The 25025-nt window shown below is 33.5% G+C and overlaps 1 protein-coding gene across 1 annotated transcript in view; it reads left to right on the forward strand.

Moving 5' to 3' along the window:
- Positions 1 to 25025, forward strand: part of LOC126884928 (BAI1-associated protein 3) — a 368259-nt gene that overhangs the window by 238479 nt on the left and 104755 nt on the right. The window contains exons 8-9 of the mRNA XM_050651279.1: positions 1910 to 2186; positions 14803 to 14988. Of these exons, the coding sequence (XP_050507236.1) occupies positions 1910 to 2186; positions 14803 to 14988 (463 nt within the window). The remainder of the gene's footprint in view (positions 1 to 1909; positions 2187 to 14802; positions 14989 to 25025) is intronic.

The raw sequence follows: 25025 nt of genomic DNA on the forward strand, positions 1-25025 counted from the left end.
GTATTTTACTCTCAGTCGATAAACAGTTTAGGTACATCTCTCCAAGGGGACTTTTATCTCTATCCTTGACATGTATTAAATATTTAGAAGAGCTTACACGGGACTGAAGAGGATAGGTTTTATATTACGTAGGTCAGAAACAATGTAAAATGCACGAATGGCATTTTTAACAGAACCAAACAGGTCGTGCTCCAAATTTGATTTAAAATAAAGGTAAAGGTGTGCATACATAATTTTGTGGGCTTTGTGTTTACTTTTTCGTAAAAGATGAAAAGATGCTTTTGAATAAAAAATATATATGGAATCGTATTATTCAATACCTGGTCTTGTGATATTTAAATACAGCGAATAATATATTATATTAAATCACTTGGGAATGAAGCAAATATAAATTCTTTATAAGAGGTCTTTTTTATTACAAGAAAAGTTTAACAACACAAATTTTATGAAAATAAAAGAAGCTGATAATATCAATAATTATTCTGATCACTTTCTAATACTAATAACAATCAGTGAGCATGGGATAGAAAATAACTCTTCCATAATCAATAAAAGAACGGATTGGAATAGTTTTGAGTTAAGTGAGAGAGTTGACTTAAATGTACCAATCAAAACTAATGAACAACTTGATGAAGCAGCAGAGAAACTACCCATAAATATACAATAAGCAGCATGGAACAATACCGAAATTAAAAAAAACAAAGGTTAAAATTATCCAAAGAAATTCGAGAACTGACGCAGTGAAAAAGAAATGTCAGGAAAACATGGCAAACAATGCAGAAAATAAAAATGTATTAAACAATCTCACCCAACAATTATGTTAACAAAAAATCTCCTCAAGCTATGATCACAAATTAAATAATAACGTGCTTAGTCATGTTACATCCGTAAAAGACGGAGGTTATTTTTAGTAGGGGAGGAAAGTATGTTAAATTTGTAGTTACTCGAGCGTTATGGGGACCTATTGGGTTGTGAAGAGTAGGTCTTAAAACCAAAAAAAGTTAAGTTTTCCATAAAGTGGGGGCTTTCCATTTTTTAATTGAATTTTCCATTGCCAACAATCGTTTTTCCGATTATAGATCCATCTGTCTAAAAGTTGCTTATTTTTACGTAAAGAATCCAAATCTGCAATAAAAATCGGGGGCTCCTATTTAAGATTTTAAAGTAACCCCTACCAGTTTGGTGCCATTCGATAGATTTTTCAAAAATATGTATTGAATACGTGTATTTTGCAGCTTTTCGATCTGATATCGCGGGGTTCATATTTAAAATTTTAAATTTACCCCTCACCCCTCTTCGTGGGGTGTCGTGTTTGGTATCATTCGATAGATTTTTTGAAAAATATTGAACACGTATTTTTTAGTTTTTCGATTTGACGTTCATTTCGATATATATTCGCTTTTTTTGTGAAACTTTGTGACTCACCCATTTCCTTACGCCCCGCTCAAATCGTCAGATTTTTGAAATATACACTCTTTTGCATGTACTTAACTTACCTTATCTTAATCTGACGATTTCGAGTTTTTCTAAGGATAGATTTTTTTTTCGGACCACCCTTAACGAACTACCCTGTATGAGCCAATATATGGTAGAGGTACATTTACAGGGTACAAAGTTTCTCCCATGTGATAATCTGACGCGCTCGAGTAACTGCAAAAATCCCCGCTTGGGCTCCCCTGCCATTTTGATGGATCTATAAGGTTTGATACTCATATAAATGACATGTGTAACAGAGCCCTTAATCTCTTGGGTGTTATTAAAAGATCTTTAAAAGATTTTTGTAATATCTACTGCTTCAAAATTCTTTATTGTTCTTTAGTACGTTCTATTCTGAATGTTAAATACGTTAATAAATTCATCATTTTACTGATCATCTTCAAATTGTACGAAACATTCCCCATTGTTTCAGGATATCCCTTCAACTGGCTTGGAAGGTTGGTTCAGACTGGAGGCCCGCTCCCAACGCAGTTCCGTCCAGGGCCGTATCAAGTTAAAACTGTGGCTCTCCACCAGAGAACCACGCGGCTCAAACGAAGATGACAATTGGACAGAAGTTACGCAGCACGAAAACTTGACCGTCGTTTTTATAAACTACGAACTAAAAAACTGGGGTAGAGAATCGTGGCTTTGGGGTGGAGATTTACCAGGATTGGCTTTGACTATTTTACATCAGCATGCTGTACAAGGTAGGACTCTAGTAATCATCCTTAAGTTATTTACTTAGATTAAAAGTTACTAAAATCCTTTGTTAAAGGTATATTTATAAAAAATCCTTAAAACGGACTACATCACAGAACGATAGTGTGGACTAATCTTTGCAAACTATCTTTATCTTGGGCTATCAATATTGCATCGTCTGTGTAGCAGAGTATTTTTACTTCTTTGTTTCCCATTATACAGGGTGTAACAAAAATACAGGTCATAAATTAAACCAAATATTCTGGGACCAAAAATAGTTCGAATGAACCTAACTTACCTTAGTACAAATATGCACACAAAAGAAGTTACAGCCCTTTGAAGTTACAAAATTAAAATCGATTTTTTTGAATATATCGAAAACTATTAGAGGTTTTTTGTTGAAAATGGACATGTAGCATTCTTATGGAAAGAACATCTTAAAGAAAAATTATAGTGAAATTTGTGCACCCCATAAAAATTTTATGGGGGTTTTGTTCCCTTAAACCCCCCCCCCCCAAACTTTTGTGTCCGTTCCAAATAAATTATTATTGTGGTGCCATTAGTTAAATTCAATATTTTTAAAACTTTTTTGCCTCTTAGTATTTTTTCGATAAGGCAGTTTTTATCGAGTTGCGGCTTCTTTTTTAATATGTTTGTTACATAAAAATTTTATGAGGGTTTTGTTCCTTTAAACCCCCCAAATGTTTGTGTACGTTCCAATTAAACTATTACTGCGGTACCATTAGTTAAACACAGTGTTTTTAAAACTTTTTTGCCTCTTTGTATTTTTTTGATAAAGCATCTTTTATCGAGATGTGGCTTCTTTTTTAATATGGTTCAAAATATACTTAAAAATGTAAATCATAAATAAATTTTCATATTATTACCAAGTCTCCATAACCGTACTTTACCATATACAAATATGTGGTGGATTTGACAAATATTCAAATATCTCGATAAAAACTGACTTTTGAAAAAAGTACTAAGAGACAAAAAAAGTTTTTAAAAACTTGTGTTTAACTAATGGCTCTACAATAATAATTAAATTGGAACGTACACAAAAGTTTGGGGGGTTTAAAGGAACCAAACCTCCATAAAATTTTTATGGGGTGTCCAAATTTCATTATAATTTTTTCTTAAAATACTACTGCCATAAGAATACCACATGTCCATTTTCAATAAAAAATATCTAATAGTTTTCGATATATTGGAAAAAATCGATTTTCATTTTGTAACTTCAAAGGGCTGTAACTTTTTTTCCGTGCATATTTGTACTAAGGTAAGTTAGATTCAATCGAACTATTTTTGGTCCCAGTGAAGCGTTTTACATGTCTGCTCATATGGGAACAAGGAAAGACTATCTATAGAGATACTGGGGGGTAAGAATGGGGCTAAAGAAGAAGAAGCAGACACATAAAGCCTCGTTGCGGGACGGCAGCTCATTTGTTGTGCGGGAGCTAGGTCGTAGATTCGTTAGGGAGGGTGAAGGGGTGTTAAGATGACTACACTACCATAACTAAATACATAAGGGTACTTACTCTGACTAGAGGATCTTTCTACTATTTAACAAAAAGGGACGCCGTTTGAAATAAATCCTCTATTTCACCTATGGGTACTTACTGGATACTTTCTTACTTACGGGTACCAATCGGGGGGACAATCATCATTGATTCCTCTTTGGGGTTACATTGGGACAACATCTTTCCTTATTATTGGCTTCTATGCCATATTCTTTCTTTTCTTCTGAACTAAAACTTTCATACAGTTGCATTAGTTTTCTGTTAAAATTTTTCCAAAGGCTACAGAAATGAGATGATAGATACACTTTCACAAACATTTATTTAAAACTTTACGGTGTTTTTTTTTTTAACAAACAAAAAAACTTTTAACAGGAAATGATTTTACAGGACAAAATATCTACAAATCTTTTACATTACAAAAAAAAATCTTCAATTTAACATAACAAAAGAATGACAAAAGAACTTGTTGGACAGTGTATGTCAAAACAAAATTTTGACGCAGCTGTCAAAGGTCAAAGTCACTGTCATTTTAATTTACAAGTTGCATCATGAAAGCACAAACAACTATTATTTTTCAAAACTCTTTACCAACAAAAATATTTATCCATTTGGGATCCTTGCAAAATTTAAAAAAATATATCATACCATATTTAAACAAAATCCTTTATCACACGTCACAAACTACACGGAAAGGGGGTTCATCTACAAACAAGCAGGGTCATCGACCTGAGGTGGGCTTCATGGCTTCCTTTTTATTTCGGGGCAATCAACTGGATAAACATCACGGGACTGGAACTCAAAATGTCTACATCAGGACATCAATCGGGACTCGGAAGACTTCATTTAAACAGGAACTTGGACAAGATACAGGGACTTCATACCACGCCGGCGTATAGTACTGCGTCACAACTCAAACACAGTGTAAGAGCACCCAACTTCACTACGGGGTAAAAAAAAACATCGTGCCCTCACACTAGATCTTCCAGAACGACATACTATACCCTTTACCGGCGGGTAACAAAAGGCACCACGCCCTTTTGGGGTGAGTCGGCAAGCGATCTTCACGCTTGAAGAAATCAAACCGGACTGATCTGCGCTTCGGTCTGAAGCCACAGATCGGGGAAAATACGACGGAAGTACCGAGCGATTTTGATCCTTAGGGATGCTTAGTTGACAAGAACTCAACTTTCAGTTCAAGATTTGTTCTAGAAAGTTCATCTACGCATTAGAACTGTACTTTTGTCAACACTTCTTACAAATTCTGTTTTTGCGTCTCAAATAAACAGGAATCTTGTAACACATTGAAATGTTGCTGCAATACTTCATGGCTGTATACAGGGTCGGCTTGGGATCTTATAATGATATTGAACTTCACAAAATAAATTAAAAAAATAGACATTCTTTTTGGGAATTGGGATATTAAATTAATGTTGGAGTTTTTTCAAACGTTACAAAGCCTCCGCGCAAAAGAGAAACCTGGATAAGATTATCCAGTTTTCGATAACAAACAGAAAAAAATCCAACATGGACATCTTAGGTGTGACAGGACAACAATATCAAAATATTTAGATAATGGCTAGTGGGGATTAAACAAAACAAAAAAGTCGTTAGGGATTGGGCTAGCGTGCCATCAATCGCCAGACTCTTTAAAGTCGAGTAGACTTAAATGTTTCTTGACTCTACAAAGAACTGTAGGTGACAAGAGTTTCTGTGCCTTGGGAAAGAAATTAAACTTGTGCCCTGTGTGGACCTCGCTGACATCCACAGCAGTAACACAAGTGACATACCAGGGCAGACACAGCCTTGTCACCTCGTTGCCTAACCGCGAGCGGTTCACAAAAACTAAAAAGTTGATGTTTGACAGATAAACATCTGCCCAAACTCTGCTAACACCTAGCGAGTTTCACGGGACATTTCGGCAACGGTTCTGCAAAACGAGGATTTAGACAATCCAGTCTAAACACCTCAGTGAGACAAAATCTCACCAACAACTTACTTCAACAACTCATTCAAACAAGACAGGGCTAGACAAAGGGGTATATGACAACAACAAGGGCTAAAATCAAAACAAGACTAACAAGGGGGAGGGGGTATGTGTGACAACAACAAAAGACCAAAAAGACTAGTATACTGGGTTCAAACAGGATATCAAACTTTTTAAACAAGACTAAGGGAAATGAACGCAACATATGATATAGAGAACACTACATCATTACGTTTTCAATCAACAGTCCAATCCAGGACATAAGAACCTTTCATGAACGTTCACTAGACAACTCTCTCATTTTCAAATCACAAGCTGGGGAAAGACTTCATTTTCAAAACAGGGCTACACTTCACTTTTCGAAACAGGGGATAGACTTCATTTTTCAAGACAGGGGGGTTGGGCTTTACTTTTCAAAACTGGGGATAGACTTACTTTTCAAAACTGGGGGCATTTCATTTCTCAAGACTGGGGGTGGACTTTATTTTTCAAAACGGGGGGCTACTTTTTCAAAACAGGGGATGAAAGCAACACGCAAGGGGAAGACCAAAGGGACATTGGAAAGTATGACAGTTCTGACGAACAACCGCTTCCATTTATCGACCGAAAGCAAGCTTCACCTGTACTCAACGCGGCCAGATCCTAACCTCACCAGCCTTGTCACAGCTTCTGCTCTTGGCCTACTTTCAATCAACAAAGAGAAGAGAGGTCAACTAACTATTCGCCAAAAAAAATCAAACTCCAGCACGGACACGGGCTAACAGACAACACGGGCTAATAGACAACACGGGCTAATAGACAACACGGGCTAATAGACAACACGGGCTAATAGACAACACGGGACAACAGACAATGGGCTCTAAAACTTCCAGACAAAACAGGGATAGACAAACAAACAGACAACAACATACTTTTTGACTTCTAGATATACTCAGGGGCTTACAAACACAAACAATATTGAAATTTGGTTCCTATATGAGCTCACACGGGATAAGACATTTCTTGCTCCGACTACTAATGAAAGTGTTCACAGATAGCTGAACAACACTTCCTTCATCACGAGTATTACACTTGTGACATGTCAGATACAAAAAGACATACTTCATTCACGGGGGGACTTCAACTACTTCACTGGGGGGAAGACTTCAACTACTACTTCACGGGCTCTTTTTAACTAACCTCTGGCATCCTTTTGACACCTACAAAGATAGATTAGTCAAAAAAAAAAACAAGGGGCAACACAGACAAGGGGGGGGCTTTTTCAGGGGCTAACTTCTACACTTCAAGACAGTTATTCTCAAACAGTGTCGACAGAGAACGCTATCTTCAAATCTAAAAGTGACAGCTTTTCTCCTGGCTGCTTGAAAAAAACACAGAAGTGGGGGGCCTCTCCACGGTTTCCCTCTTCACTTCTTCATGGGGTGACTTCTACAAGGGGTAACTTCTCTCACACAGACTATACGGGACTAAACTCATACACGGACCATACCAACAACATTACACATCTACTCAAATGACCAAATCAATAATCACAAAAAACGGTTATTCTGTAAAAAACTGTTGATCTATAGGAATACATGCAAAAAATACAACATACTGTTATACTTCATAATTGGATTCAATATTCAAAATATTTAACGTTACTTTTAATCAAAATTTTCAAAAAAATTTTACGTTACTTTTTTATTCAACTGTTTGTCTATATATTTCATCAATACTTTCAAAAAAATCAATTCAATGCTTTCATCATGGGTACAATATCAATACAATACAGTTAGTACGCTACAATAACATACAATTCTGTTCTACGATACTTACAATACAATACAATACCAGTATACATATGGGGTTACAAGTTAAATACACTATGATGTATGAAATGGTACATGCCTATACAATCAACAGCACGACCAAATCAACATCACAACAAAATGTGTACATACTTACACCTCTTTGGAAAAATTATTAACTTTTGCAACAAAAACTACAAAAATGGGCTCTTTCATGGGGACTAACAGACTGAAACAGTTTCGGGGGCACTAACAGACATGAAACAGTTTCTGGGGGCAAGACAAGAGGAATCTGGGCTAAACTACATGGGAAGACTTGGGCGATATTTACTCGGGTCAAACTTCAGGGTGTACGTTACAAATGTAACACTAAGTGGGGGGTGGCTAAAGACATTGGGGACTAGTAGATAGGCTAACTACTAGTTGAACATGTCTACAAGCTAGACTTGTAACAATGGGCATACAAAACATGACACGAGTCGAGCTTCCATGTTATCGGAAACACTTGCACCACAAACTGAGATCGGCTACCCAAGACGGGCACTGCCTAACAGTTGTAGTACAAATGAGACCGAAAGGAGGCTAAAGGGATATGGTAGTGGGCACATGCTAATGGGGTCAGGGGGTAGAAATAACACGCCCCACGTTGTCGGGGCCAGTTGAAGCATTCAACTGGACAAGACAACTACTGGATACTGAAGGAGGCAGAAAAATGAATCGGCCCCACGTTGGGCGCCATTTGAAGCGTTTTACATGTCTGCTCATATGGGAACAAGGAAAGACTATCTATAGAGATACTGGGGGGTAAGAATGGGGCTAAAGAAGAAGAAGCAGACACATAAAGCCTCGTTGCGGGACGGCAGCTCATTTGTTGTGCGGGAGCTAGGTCGTAGATTCGTTAGGGAGGGTGAAGGGGTGTTAAGATGACTACACTACCATAACTAAATACATAAGGGTACTTACTCTGACTAGAGGATCTTTCTACTATTTAACAAAAAGGGACGCCGTTTGAAATAAATCCTCTATTTCACCTATGGGTACTTACTGGATACTTTCTTACTTACGGGTACCAATCGGGGGGACAATCATCATTGATTCCTCTTTGGGGTTACATTGGGACAACATCTTTCCTTATTATTGGCTTCTATGCCATATTCTTTCTTTTCTCCTGAACTAAAACTTTCATACAGTTGCATTAGTTTTCTGTTAAAATTTTTCCAAAGGCTACAGAAATGAGATGATAGATACACTTTCACAAACATTTATTTAAAACTTTACGGTGGTTTTTTTTTAAACAAACAAAAAAACTTTTAACAGGAAATGATTTTACAGGACAAAATATCTACAAATCTTTTACATTACAAAAAAAATCTTCAATTTAACATAACAAAAGAATGACAAAAGAACTTGTTGGACAGTGTATGTCAAAACAAAATTTTGACGCAGCTGTCAAAGGTCAAAGTCACTGTCATTTTAATTTACAAGTTGCATCATGAAAGCACAAACAACTATTATTTTTCAAAACTCTTTACCAACAAAAATATTTATCCATTTGGGATCCTTGCAAAATTTAAAAAAATATATCATACCATATTTAAACAAAATCCTTTATCACACGTCACAAACTACACGGAAAGGGGGTTCATCTACAAACAAGCAGGGTCATCGACCTGAGGTGGGCTTCATGGCTTCCTTTTTATTTCGGGGCAATCAACTGGATAAACATCACGGGACTGGAACTCAAAATGTCTACATCAGGACATCAATCGGGACTCGGAAGACTTCATTTAAACAGGAACTTGGACAAGATACAGGGACTTCATACCACGCCGGCGTATAGTACTGCGTCACAACTCAAACACAGTGTAAGAGCACCCAACTTCACTACGGGGTAAAAAAAAACATCGTGCCCTCACACTAGATCTTCCAGAAAGACATACTATACCCTTTACCGGCGGGTAACAAAAGGCACCACGCCCTTTTGGGGTGAGTCGGCAAGCGATCTTCACGCTTGAAGAAATCAAACCGGACTGATCTGCGCTTCGGTCTGAAGCCACAGATCGGGGAAAATACGACGGAAGTACCGAGCGATTTTGATCCTTAGGGATGCTTAGTTGACAAGAACTCAACTTTCAGTTCAAGATTTGTTCTAGAAAGTTCATCTACGCATTAGAACTGTACTTTTGTCAACACTTCTTACAAATTCTGTTTTTGCGTCTCAAATAAACAGGAATCTTGTAACACATTGAAATGTTGCTGCAATACTTCATGGCTGTATACAGGGTCGGCTTGGGATCTTATAATGATATTGAACTTCACAAAATAAATTAAAAAAATAGACATTCTTTTTGGGAATTGGGATATTAAATTAATGTTGGAGTTTTTTCAAACGTTACACCAGAATATGCGATTAAATTTATGACCTGTATTTTTGTTACACCCTGTATATCATCTTCCTTTGTTGACGTTTTTGATGATTTCATCCATGAGTAAATTGAAGAGCATAGGACTCGATGAGTCCCTTGTCTTATTTCGCTGCGTATATCTATAGGTTCTGTAAGTTGTCCATCTATTCTGACTTCCATTTTGTTGTTTTGGCAGATGTTTTCAATAGCTTTTATGATATCTTTCTCTGTGAGTCTTACTCTTTCAAATACTTTCTTCAAGTCAATCAGACATAGAAGTGCTGGTCTATTATACTCTAGTGATTCCTCAGATTGACCCAATTTGCTTTATGATGAATATTGCATATGTACACGATCTTCCAGTATGAAAACCCTGTTGTTCATCTGCTAAACTTATACTCTGATTCATCTGGGTCTTGTAAAATTTGAGAAGATAGAACCTCATATCACAGACTTCAACTTTCAATTTAGTTGCTGGTTGTCCTGTGTTACCTGATGCTAAGTCAAGGAATATTTTAAGCATCACGCTAATTTTAATATCATAATTCATCATGTAAACTTTTTAAACCTATATATTATCTAAAGTGTTTTTAACCATATATCTTGGTGGGTTCTAGGTCAATTGCTCGAATGCAATTGCTCGAAAATCAATTGCTCGACATGAAAATTGCTCGAAATACAAATTGCTCGAATAAAATAAAATAAAATAAAATAAAAAGAGAAGTAATAATCCACAAAATATCCACAAAAATCCAATACATACCCAATAAAGAAACATTGGTAATGGGTAAGCATGTTAATGGGTATTTAATGATTTTAATCTTTCGCTAATACCTGGAAATTATAATACCTAATTATCATAATGAGAGAAAATCAAAACCGTTATTTTTCATCACTTCGCAAATAATTGTCAAGCAAATCAAGTAGTCTGTCCAAAATGTTCTTTAAGTCATCAAGTCGCTGAATGTAAGTCTACTGCTTTAAAATGTATAAACTGTGTTAATTATAACAAACGTGATGGAGTTCAGACGATTAATACTGACCATGCAACATGGGATAAATCCTCATGTCATGTATTCAAGCATACGCTGGACTCATTTAAGGCTAATATACTTGACATTAAATAGCAACCACAGAAACAATTTATTAAGCCCCAGGTGAAGAATAATGGAAGCCCAAAACTAAATATTGAAGTATATTACCAAAACTGTCGCAGTTTGCTAGGTCGGACTCAATTGGTTTACACTAACCACGGCTCCGTTCCTGGTACCCATAAAATTTTTGCGTTCACTGAAACTTGGTTAAATTCTAGTGTGTATGATTCGGAACTTTTTGATCCTGAATTGTTTACTGTGATTCGTTCAGATCGGGATTTTTTAGCCACTGGGACAACTAGAGGTGGAGGTGTACTATTAGCAGTTAATAAAGCATTAAATGTTATTCCTATTGATGTCTACTCTATATGTGCTGCTATTGCTGAAGTCAAATTAATTGATGTAGTCATAAGCAAAGTTGTATCAAAGAAAATAGTTTTTTATCTCGTGTTAGTATATATACCTCCGCAAACACCTCTAGCTGAACTAGAATTATTCCTAGAGTGTTTAGAAACAGTTGAATGCCTTTTTAACGAAACAGTATTAGTCTTGGGTGATTTTAATATACCGGAATATACTCAAGGAATTACTACCGGTAAATCAGTGGCCGTGCAGAATGTTGCAAATTTCTTTAATCTATCGCAATATAATCATGTAGTTAATCATAATGAACGAATCCTAGATTTGGTATTTTCTAATATATTTTGTAACGTATATCAGGCAATTGACTATGTTGTTCTCATGGATAACCATCATCCACCGCTCATCATTGATTTTAGTATTAAAAAAGAATTTAATGAAATCAAAATCGACAGTAAGCAGAATTTTAACTTTAAGAGAGCCAACTTTATAGAACTTTATAATGAACTCTATTTATCTGACTGGTCTTTTCTTTCCACTGATCTTGATATCAACAGCAACCTAAATGCCTTTTATCAGTATATTCACAGCATCTTCTCTAAACATATTCCTCTTAAAAAGAAGCAAACTAAACGTTATCCGTTTTGGTTCAATGGTGATCTGATTAATCTTCTGAATACTAAAAATAGAGCTTGGAACGCGTACAAAAAATCTCGTAATATTCAAAATTACACTGAATTCAAGAGAATTCGTTCAGAATTCAAATACTTTAATCAAATAATATACAAGCGTTATGTGTCTCAACTAGAACTCAATCTTAAACAAGATCCTCGTAGCTTCTGGTCGTTCATAAACTCCAAGAAAACAAATTGTTCTATTCCTGAAACTATGTCGTATAATAATATAAAGCTAGAGACTTCACAGGATATTGCCTCATCATTTGCCGATTTCTTCTCAAAGTCATACACCGATATTTCTCCTCCCGACCATATCACTCCCAAATTAAATACATATATTGCCGAACAATTGCACATTCCCGCTTTTACAAAATCTGAAATTGAACAGGCCATAAGGAAGATTAAGCCGAACATGACGATGGGACCAGATAATATTCCTGCATTTCTCATAAAAGATTGTGCCCACGTATTTTCAACTCCTCTGTGTACTTTATTTAACTGCATATTATCCAGTTCGGTCTTTCCCACACAATGAAAAGTTTCTAAAATTGTCCCTGTGTTTAAGAAAGAAAATCGAACTTCTATCCAAAACTATAGGCCTATTGCTATCATATCCAACTTTAGTAAAATTTTCGAGATATGTATAAATAAACACCTTTACACCCACATTTCACCATTCATAGTTCCCCAACAGCACGGATTTATCAGTGGTAAATCTACTTTAACAAATCTTGTTAATATCACTCAATTCCTGTGTGAAGCATTAGACAGAAATGCTCAAGTCGACGTCATATACACTGACTTTTCCAAAGCTTTTGACCGCTTAAGTCATAAAATTCTACTGAATAAGCTCAGTTCTATTTCAATCACACCTACGCTGTTACAATTATTTAACTCTTATTTTACAGATCGATGGCAATATACACAAATTAGAGGTTTTAAATCAACCCCTTTTCCTCAGTTATCCGGAGTACCTTAAGGTTCAATTGTAGGGCCGCTACTGTTTGTGATATTCGTTAATGATATTGTTGATGACCTAGATGTTCATTCACTAATTTATGCGGACGATTTAAAATTATTTTTTGAAATTAAGTCACCCTCCGATTGCATTAGACTTCAAGAAAATTTAAATAAAATCAGTATATGGTGTGACACTAATTGTTTGCAGCTAAATGCGTCTAAATGTAATGTTATGTCTTTTTCTAGAAGCCCTTCTCCAACACACTACGATTATCATATACATAATACTTCCATTTGTCGCCCCAGCTCTGTTAAGGACCTGGGGGTCATATTTGACTGCAGACTATCATTTGTTCCACACATCACTAATATCGTTGCGGGTGCGTTTAGTACTCTAGGTTTCATTTTACGAAATGCGAAAGAACTTACCGATATTGACACTTGCAAATTTTTATATTCATCTCTTGTTCTCCCCAAACTCGATTATGCATCGATAGTTTGGTCTCCAATTTATCAAAATCACACAACTGTTTTGGAATCAGTACAGAGGCGGTTTTTAAAAAGTATGCACTTTAAATCCACTGGCATTTATCCTGCTAGGGGATTTTCTGAAGAGCTACTTCTCGATAAATTTAAGATGCAAAGTCTTCAGCGTCGTAGAATAACTCAATCTTTATGCTTTTTATTTAAAATTATTAACAATCAAGTAAATACTCCTGAGTTATTGCAACTTCTTAATCTCCACGTACCACGTGTTGCTTCTCGTACTTCACAAACGTTTTATGTTAACAGAGCCAGATCAAATATTTTGGTGCAGTCACCTCTAGTACAAATGCAAGCTCACTACAATGCGAACTCTGATCTCTTTGACATCTTCAATTCTAATTTACGCATCATTAAGAATACTGCTAACGATATTAGGTTGCAACCAGTCACTTTTTAGCATCTTGCTGTTATATTATATATTTATTCTGTATTTTTGTATTTAATTGTTTTACATACTATGTATTTTCTGTTTTTCTTTAATTACTGTATAAGTTTTTGTTCGTCGTTGTTCGTATGTGAGTGTGTTTTTCTCATTTTTAGTTTTTTCACACACTTACATATAAACGGCGTTTATGTAGTCTATGTATTTTATACTGTTTTGTTGTTATGTTTATGATCTGTAAACGGTAAATTTACTAATACGCTTAATACACTAACCCAGATTGTAATTGGTCCAGTACTGTTATTTGGGTACTAAATAAATAAATAAATAAATAAAAAAATAAATAAATAAATAAATTATTATTTTAAAAGTTTAAAGATAGTTTAGATTTGTAATAAATACTTTTTCAGCATAAATTAATATACAATTATATATTATGTGACATATCACATAATTTGTCCTAATTCAAGAATCTTTCTTATGTCTATATTTTGTATTATTTTGAATAAATATTTTAGATATATAATTTTCTTTTTTATTCGAGCAATTTGTATTTCGAGCAATTTTCATGTCGAGCAATTGATTTTCGAGCAATTGCATTCGAGCAATTGATCGGTTACCATCTTGGTGGCTCCCATAGTATTATAACCATCTTGTAATTTTCAATCTCTAGTCAAAATTTTACCTTGTGTGTGTCTTCACTAAAAAGGTTTTACTTATTTTAGGTGAAAAGCACTAATGATGGAATTATTATTCCGAGAACGTTCTGTGATGTAGCCTTTTTTATGGATTTTTTATAAATATACCTTTAATAAAGAATTTTTGTATTTTTTGTGATTTATGGTATACATAAATTTAATTTCCTGGTGGATTTTTATTTACTTATGTGATTAACTCTTTCTACAGGTGATTTAAACGATCTGCAAATAGCAATGTCGAGGTTTGCTGCTGCCTCCAGAGTGTATATGAAGCATCCGCTAGATCCAAGATGGATGCTGCAATTAATGATGAATATTGAGACACATTGGCCACATTATTCATTGAACAAGGAAGAAGAAATGTGGTTGGCTGAGCGATTTACCTCGATGCAAGGTATGATATGCATATTTAATGCAAACTTGTTGTCTACAAATCAAAGTATGGCTCGGCTGGCTATGGCTTCTAGATCATAATCATAATCACTCTTTTACTGAACAGTTTCCAATTTGTCATATTCAAAATAAAGGCCTTAAGATATCTTTATTAGAATATTTGCAAATTATGGAATTGAAAAATACAGATATAATTCTGAATGACCAACTTGAGTCAAACAGCTCCCCACTCCTCAACCTATTCAGTTAGAGACTTTAAAAATGCATTCTGCCGAAACAGCTGCAGTGGCATTAATGTGTAATAAATTTTGTAGAAAAAAGTTTTCAGTGTTTTATTGTTAGTTAAAATCGTTTAACTAATTTTACATTTTTATAATGCATGTAATTGAATAAACGCTGAATTAATATGAATTTTACAATATCTATTAATATTAGATTATTCAAGCAAGACATTAATTAATTTTTGTTTCAATTCGATTTCGATTCGTAATTGAATCGTTATTATATTAGTATGGGCAGTTTACCGGGATATAGGCCATTTTTTGGAAAAGTTATTTGCCAGTAATTTTATTGCTGGCATAGAATCTTATGATTGTATAATATATTAATAACATAGGTATGTAAAGTCCGCAGATAGTGTGCTACTTTTTTATAAACAAATTAGTGCTAAGAAATCGTGTTTTTTCAATTATTGCTCTGCAACTGCGAAGATTTTAACTTAACACCAAAAACACTCATATAAAAATTCTCCGTAATTCAATTTTCGTAGATACTTTTTTCCTATTTGCTTCGACAAAAATTTTCATCGGAAAATCCGGTTCCCAATAAAATATTTTATTTTTAACTAAAATTTTAGGTAAGTAATTATTTATTAATAATTGAATAACCTGGTAACATAAAATCTTTTTTGGTACAGGTATAGGTTATATTTACAGAAACCAATGGAAATTGAAGTAATAGTTTAGCAACAATTAAATTGTTAATTAAGAGGATCGGTACGTTTTTTCGGCTGCAATGCTATTCAAATGTGGATTCATTTTTTTCTAATCCTGAGAAAACTAATAAGTATTTTTAAAAAATGTAAACGCGGAATGAAAGATTACGTTATTAGCGAGGGCCGAAAGTCCCTGAGAACTTCTATAATGTTTATTTTAATAAGTTACAGGGGTGAAAAACTAAGAGAAAATTTAGTGTTATTTTTAATTTCAAATATCTCATTCAAAATAAACTTTTTATTTATTCTAAGGGACTTTCGGCCCTCGGTAATAATTTAGTCTTTCATTCTGCGTTTAGGTTTTTTCAAAAATATTTATTGGCTTTTTCAGAATTCTAAAAAAATGATCCAATGTCCGTGGTAATATTTCCAAATCTATCTTTGTCATACAACGCACTTAGTCGAATAGAATATTGTCAGTGAGACACTGACAATCAGTGACAATTTTAAATAATTATTTGACATGAATCGGGAATATTTTTAGTTGTTGATTAAATAATATTGATATATAGTGTATTTGATAAATAATTGATTTAAGAGGTGAACTTTATAAAAAGTTATTTCTGTACCTTGGAAGAAGAAGGGCCAAAGTCCAATTTCTCACTTTTGAGTAATTCCACTTATTAGGTTTCTCGCTCTTAAAATTCGTTGTCTTCCTTAGGGTATTTTATATACAGGTTTTATTTTATTGCAGCTGTATTTGTATAACAAGGACCATTAGTGGTGTGAATTTTTTTTTCAAAATTTAGTAGAAATGTTATTTTAGGTGGATATTGGCCTTTTTCAATTTACCGTATAATATTTTGGTTTGGACTATGGCCCTTTTATTATGCATCTGTGCCACTCACTCTATTGACTTACATGGTTAATGAAATCATAATTTCGATTACTAATAAAATGTATTCAAGAGAAACTTCTAGGTTTACAAAGTATGGGTATTATTAATAATAATAATAATAAAAAATAATGATAAAGAACAAAACACTATTATTTTTAGCTGTCAGAATAAGAAAAATCATCTCCTTCGTGTGATGGAAAATCATCTAAGTTTCCTTTAGAATAGCTAATTTCTTCATGAAATCGTCTATTGTATTGACTGATGTAGGGCAATAGTTCCTTAAGGCTTTCACTTTAGGTTCAGGTAATGGTAGGGGTTCGCTATTAATGGGCGCCAATAAAAAATCTATTTTGCTTTCTCGTTTTCGAAGTGATCCTCTCCTAAGATCAACTTTTTTGAATTTCGTGGCATCGAAGTTAGTTATTATAGTTATTCGAAGTTATTATAGAAAAAACAAATGCCTCTTTTGTGAATTTTAGCCACTTGGTTTGAATCCATGGTATTACTTCACCTTCTTCGTTCTTTTTCCTGTGAACAAGCTTGTTAGTCAATAGCTTCCCAAAATTTAAAAAATCAGTTTGATTCATTTTGAGAACATTTAAAGCGGATTTTCTTTGTACACTCCTAATGAAATTGCACCAGTCATATGGTACCTCAATGTCCATTGTGGTTTTCTTTTTTGCCTCTCAATTGAGGCATGAATTGTATCTTCTTCCATGTGTGTGTGCCAAGGCTCCATAAACTTATAATTAATTTCAGTTACGGAGCCTTTTTCTTGCATAAGAGTACAAAATATTGTTATTAAGTAAATGTTCTTACTTTGTCCTGAGCACGAGCCGCTGTAAAAATTTATCTTTGTTATAGATTCTGGTAAAGAACACAAATCATCATTTGCAAACACAAATCAACACTTTTCCAAATCAAAAGAAGCTGTAACTGTTGCTCCATCCCTTTTGGAACTTTCTTTATCTGCTGCTTTCATTGAGTAAGTTTTTAATGCGAGAAGCAAATGGTTCTCTTTTTGTTTTTCCAGCATCGCTCTTTCTTCCTGTTATTGCTCATTAACCAGCTTTAGACTAGCTAAGGATTTGAGACTAAATTAATCCTGTCACACTTATAACATATGTCGTTAGCAGGATGATGAAAAGACAGGTTATATTCTTAAATATATGTCTGTACTGTCATTCCAGTTGTCCAGCAATGCTAACTCTTCATCTGACGAAAACGTCTTATCAGTTGGGTAATACCTTTCACAAAAATTGCACTTAGGTTTGATTCTGTAATTTAATAAATTTTGCAAATGGTGTTATTTCCAAAACAAGTAGAAGGGCCAATCTGCACATTGGCTTAGCTTATCCTGCGTATTGAAAGGGCCAAAGTGACACATTGGCCTTTATAAAATTCAGCTAGTTGGCACATTGGCCGTTAAAACAGATGTTTATTTTTTAAATGGTCAATTTTAGGAGATTGGCCGCTTTACTACTGAAAGTATGAAAAAAGACATGAATATTGGTACCATAAGCTAAAAACAGCAATTTTTGGAGATTGGCCCTTATTCTTCCAAGGTACAGATTTATTGTGTATTATTTTTGGAAGATAGAAGCAGAGAATACATTAAGATATATTCTGTGATCCAAGTATTTTGTTGTTAAAGATGTTCAAAATTGTAACCGTTCCATAGTAACAATATATTATTAAAACATCACTTTAACACTTTTCCTCTTTTCTCGATTGAATATTAGTTTTTGTTGTAGGTACATATAAATTATGACATAGCTAGTGAACAAATTATCACATTTATTAACTGAATTATTAATTTGCAATTATACAAAAAATAACAGTTATCCAAGAACATTCAAAAGCCATCTCTTTAAGCTAGTTATGACATTGTCAAGTAGAATGACATTCTAGTAATATGTACATATCCATACCAGTGTGAATTTTACTACACGTAATTTGCCATGTAAAGACAGAAAAGGTAGGGATAGCCGTAAAATATTTGCGAATTAGGTACCCATAGCCCATAGCCATTGCGGTCGCAATAGTAACCATAATAATTATAATATGTACATCAAAGTAACTATGATTGTCGTATAAAAAGGCTCTATACCTATCTAACGTCATCATCATCATCATCATCAAGTAGCGCTACAACCCTGGGTGGGTCCTGACTGACTGTACAAATTTTTTTAAAATTGGTTCGGTCTTCCATCAACCCAGGGTCAAATGGAATGTTCATTTTCCGGAGATCTGCTTGGATGTTATCTCTCCATCGCATTCTGGGGCGCCCGGGTGGTCTTTTGCCTGTAGGAATCTCCTTCCATACCAGTTTTACAAGTCTCTCGTTATGAAGTCTGTGCACGTGGCCTGCCCATCTTACTCGCTGTGATTTAATTTCTTGAACAATGTCGGTGTCATCGTAGAGTGCTTTTAATTCGATATTGGTTCTGATCCTATACTGGTTTGTGTTAATGTCGTGGTGTGGTCTGAAAATTGTATTCTTGGTATTTTTCACGCGTAATATCGATCGTTTTAATTATTATAATATTTGTTATGAGTCTCATCCGACGCGACGCCCTGAAGGGCACTAAGGATTATGAGAAAGAAGAAAAAGTTATGAGTCTCTTGAAGACATGAAAATTTGTATGTAGAAAGTGGAACGAAATCAAAAGGTACTAATGCAAAAAATCACCATCCTATTGTTTATAACTTCGTCGCACATGCCGGTCAACTTTGACCGGTTGTATCTCAGAAATTACTCATCGCAAGTAAACTGTTTTTCCTTTAAAAGAAGCGCCCTGCCACTTTCTTTCCAATACCGTTTTCTTAACCCGTGTTGAGCTGCCCCCCCCCCCCCCACTTGCAAAAATTAAAAAACAAATAGCCCTGATTTATGAGCTATTTATGAGCTCTCATATTCCGCAAACTAAAAATTTTGAGCTCGTTCCACTGAGCAGGAATTTAATACCCTAGTGGGGGGGGCTGAGTCAGCCCCCCCCCACTACTTAAAAATAGGAATATTGAATCGGTTTTTGCGACAGAATTACGAGCTATTTATGAGCTCTTGAAATTATATAGTTTCGATTTTTGAGCTCATCCCCTTCACCCCCAAACAACCCTTTAATTGATTTAACTTAAGAAAAAGTTGCTAAGAAATCTTAAAATATATCGTATTGCGAATATAATTCCTATAGCTTATATACTCTAAGAATAAACTATTAAATCAAAAGCATTTCGATTATTGAGCTACAACCCCTTCGCCAGAAAACCACCCTATCTTCCCGGCTTAAGAGAAAGTTGTACTTAAAATGCGTTAAACTAATTATTTGGCGACTACATATCATTTAATAATTTATAAGCTTCCAAATTACGCGCATTTAGATCAGTAAATTGCAATTTATTTTGTATAGTGCAGTCACTGAAGGTAAAAATAAACGATTACCTTCAATTTCGGTGAACCTTCATCGATTTTCACGAAAATTGGTCAGTGGTTAGAGGATACGTCAAGACACAAATGTGACATGGTACCACCTTGCGCCTTTACCCTGAGGGTGGATACCGCCCCTTCTCGGGGGTGAAAATTATTTTATAAAAAATAACTGCACAAATCAATAAAAGAACAAATTAAAAGCAAAATTTATTATATAAAGTTAATAAAATAAGTAAATACTTTTTAAGTTATTAAAGATCAAAGATTTTAATTATTTGTGAAAAAAATGCATGTTTTGAAGAGGTTTTTTGTAAATCACTGAAAAACTGTAAGTTTTTACAAAAAAGTTAATAGTAGTTTAATTCGTATAGCTTATATTCTAAGAATAAACTCTAAAATCACGCGCCTTTCGATTATTGAACTACAACCCCTTCGCAAGAAAACCATCCCATATTCCCGGCTTAAGAGAGGGTTGTACTTAAAATAATTTAAATTAATTATTTGTCGACTATATATTGTTTAATAATTTATGAGCTCGCAAAATATACGCATCTCAATTATTGAATTGCCATTTTCTTTCTATAGTAAAGTCACTGAAGGTAAAAATCAACTATGACCTTCGATTTCGGTAAATCTCCATTCATTTTCACGAAAATTGGTGAGCGGATTTTGATACTATCAACTTTTTCTGGATCTTATTTTTCATAGGTATTTCTAAGTACTTTGACAAGTATTTAGTACCTAAGTGTTATAAAATGCATCTCTTTCCCCTTATTTAAGCTTGAACCCTTAGATTTTAACAGTCGCGGAAAAAAATATACATTTAATTACCAATAACTTACTTTAAATTAACATTAAAGGGTTTTTCAAGTAAGCAATTTATTATATTTTTTATTAGCTTCAATTTTAGTGATGAAAACTTTTTTGTAAAAACTTACAGTTTTTGAGTCATTTATGAAAAATCGCTCTAAAGCATGTATTTTCTTTCCAAAAATTAAAATATTTGATCTTTAATAACTCAAAAAGTATTGATTTATTTTAATCACATTATATAACAAATTTTGCTTACAATTTGTCCCTCTCTCGATTTGTGGGGTTATTTTTAATAAAGTAATTTTCACTCCCGAGAAGGGGTGACATATACCCCAGGCTAAAACCGCAAGTTGTTATTGTCAATTCGTGAAAATAAATGACGATTTACCGAAATCGAAGGTGATAGTTGATTTTTACCTTCAGTGACTGCACTATAGAAAGAAAATGGCAATTCAATAATTGAGATGCGTATATTTTGCAAGCTCATAAATTATTAAACGATATGTAGTCGCCAAATAATTAATTTAAATTATTTTAAGAACAACTCTCTCTTAAGCCGGGAATATGGGGTCGTTTTCTTGCGAAGGGGTTGTAGCTCTATAATCGAAAGACGCGTGATTTAAGAGTTTATTCTTAGAATATAAGATATACGAATTAAACTACTATTAACTTTTTTGTAAAAACTTAAAGTTTTTCAGTGATTTACCAAAAACCTCTTCAAAACATGCATTTTTTTCACAAATAATTAAAATCTTTGATCTTTAATAATTTAAAAAGTATTGACTTATTTTATTAACTTTATATAATAAATTTTGCTTTTAATTTGTTCTTTTATTGATTTGTGCATTTATTTTTTATAAAATAATTTTCACCCCCGAGAAGGGGCGGTATCCACCCTCAGGGTAAAGGCGCAAGGTGGTACCATGTCACCTTTGTTTCTTGACGTATCCTCTAACTACTGACCAATTTTCGTGAAAATCGATGAAGGTTCACCGAAATTGAAGGTAATCGTTGATTTTTACCTTCAGTGACTGCACTATACAAAATAAATTGCAATTTACTGATCTAAATGCGCGTAATTTGGAAGCTTATAAATTATTAAATGATATGTAGTCGCCAAATAATTAGTTTAATGCATTTTAAGTACAACTTTCTCTTAAGCCGGGAAGATAGGGTGGTTTTCTTGCGAAGGGGTTGTAGCTCAATAATCGAAATGCTCTTGATTTAATAGTTTATTCTTAGAGTATATAAGCTATATGAATTATATCCGCAGTACGATATATTTTAAGTTTTCTCAGCATCTTTCTCTTAAGTTAAATCAATTAAAGGGTTGTTTGGGGGTGAAGGGGATGAGCTCAAAAATCGAAAGTATATAATTTCAAGAGCTCATAAATAGCTCGTAATTCTGCCGCAAAAACCGATTCAATATTCTTATTTTTAAGTAGTGGGGGGGCTGACTCAGCCCCCCCACTAGGGTATTAAATTCCTGCTCAGTGGAACGAGCTCAAAATTTTTAGTTTGCGGAATATGAGAGCTCATAAATAGCTCATAAATCAGGGCTATTTGTTTTTTAATTTTTGCAAGTGGGGGGGGGCAGCTCAACACGGGTGTTTTCTTAATTTAATTTAATTTAATATTTCCCGAGATATTCTATTTGTTTATAAGCCAAAAAATTGTTTATAACTTTAAAATATTCCTGTGGCCGTTTGAATAGTCCAATTTCAATTATTTATGTAAAGTACGTTAGATACGTATAGTGCCTTTTTATACGACAATTATAATTAATCTGATATATCATTATTATTATGTATGGTTATTATTGCGACCTTAAATTGTTAACAGTTTAATTGTTGCTAAACTATTCATTAAATTTCCACTGGCTTCTGAAAATATAATCTATACCAAAAAAAGCTTTTATATTACCAAGTTATTCAATTATTCATAAATAATTACTTAACTAAAATTTTAGTTGAAAATAACAGATTTTGTCGGAAAACCTCGGATTTTCCGAGGAAAATTTTCGTTGAAGCAAATTGGGAAAAAATATATCTATGCAGAATTAAATGACGGTTAATTTTTATTTGCTTGTATTTGGTGTAAAGTTTAAATCTTCGGAGTTACAGAGCAATAATTGAGAAATAGAAGATTTCGGAGCGCTAATTTTTATAAAAAAATTAGCACACTATCTTCGGACTTTGCATATCTATATTTAGTATGGGCTGATTATCGGAGAATAGGCCATTTTTGGGAAAAGTTATTTACCAGCAATTTTATTGCTGGAATCGAATTATAAGATCTTATATATTAATAATATAGGTATGCAAAGTCCTCAGATAGTGTGCTACTTTTTTTATAAACAAAATGGCGCCCGAAAATCGTGTTTTTTTTTTAATTATTGCTCTATAACTCCGAAGATTTTAACTTTACAACAAAAACACTCAAATAAAAATTCACCGTGATTAAATTCTGCATATAGACGTGTTTTCCCGATCTGCTCCGACGAAAATTTTCCTCGGAAAATGCGGGTTTTCCCAACAAAATCTTTAATTTTCAAATAAAGTTTTAGATAAGTAATTATCTACCAATAATTAAATCATTTGGTGACTTAAAACCTTTTTTGGTTTAGATTATAGTTCCAGAAGCTGGTGAAAATTAAACGAATATTTTAGCAACAATTCAATTGTTAATTAATAATTTACGGTCGCAATAATAACCAAAATAATTATGATACACTGATCAAACTTTTAAATCTTATAAAGATGAGATGCCTATTTAATATTTTGTCGACAAAATATAATTTTTTTAGTTTTTTGCATAATCTTTAAATGTTTAAAAAAAAAATTGTTATAAACAAATTAACGTTTCTCAGAAAGTTTTTATTTTATTATAATTTTAAAAAATAGCTAAAATGCGCATTTCAAATATCTTGAAAATGAATGCTTTAAAACTTTTTTGCAACCATTTACAAAAAAGTTATGAAACAGCAAAGTAAACATACGATTACTACGGTGTTTATTATTATTTTTAATTCTTTCAAAGCGTAGAAGTGAGTTTAAAGTACAAGCTAATTACTTACAAAAAAATAATGATTATCAGTTTAATGGTTATATTTTAATTAAAGATTATAAATATATTTTTTTGTAATTTACACGCGCGAAAGTAGAGTAATACAGTACTGTAGTAGCTAAAATGTTCACTCGGAGCGACGATCAGCCGCGCGACGTACACTTTTAATACATAATGTATGCTGTGTGTCAGTCGCTTCGAGTGAACATTTTAGCTCTGACTCTGTATCAGGCCTACTTTTGCGCTAAAAATTACAAAAAAAGTATTTTTAATCTTTGATTAAAATATAACCATTGCACTAATTTTTGACATTCTTTGTGAGTAATTAGATTGTACCATAGACTCACTTTTAAGCTTTGAAACAATTAAAACAAACTATAAACAACGGAGAAAATTTATATTTACTTTGCTGTTTCATAACTTTTTTGCAAATGGTTGGAAAAATTTTTTAAAGCATTAATTTTCAAGACCTATGAAATACGCATTTTAAGTATTTTTTAAAATTAGAATATAATAAATAATTTCTGAGAAATGTTAATTTGTTTAGAACAATTTTTTTTAAACATTTAAAGATTATGCAAAAAAATGAAAAAATTATATTTTGTCGACAAAATATTAAATAGGCATCACACCTTTATAAGTTTTCTAAATTTGATCAATGTCTCATGATTATTTTTGTTGCTATTGCGACTGTAAATTGTTAATTAACAATTGAATTGTTGCTAAAATATTCGTTTCATTTTCACCGGCTTCTGAATTTATAATCTATACCAAGAAATCTTTTATTTCACCAAGCTATATAATAATGGATAAATAATTACTGGCCCAAAGAAATTATTTGAGAATTCGAGATTTTGTTGGGAAAACCCACATTTTCCGAGGAAAATTTTCGTCGGA

Source organism: Diabrotica virgifera, chromosome 5 (assembly GCF_917563875.1).
Source record: "Diabrotica virgifera virgifera chromosome 5, PGI_DIABVI_V3a".
Taxonomy (NCBI): Eukaryota; Metazoa; Arthropoda; class Insecta; order Coleoptera; family Chrysomelidae; genus Diabrotica; species Diabrotica virgifera.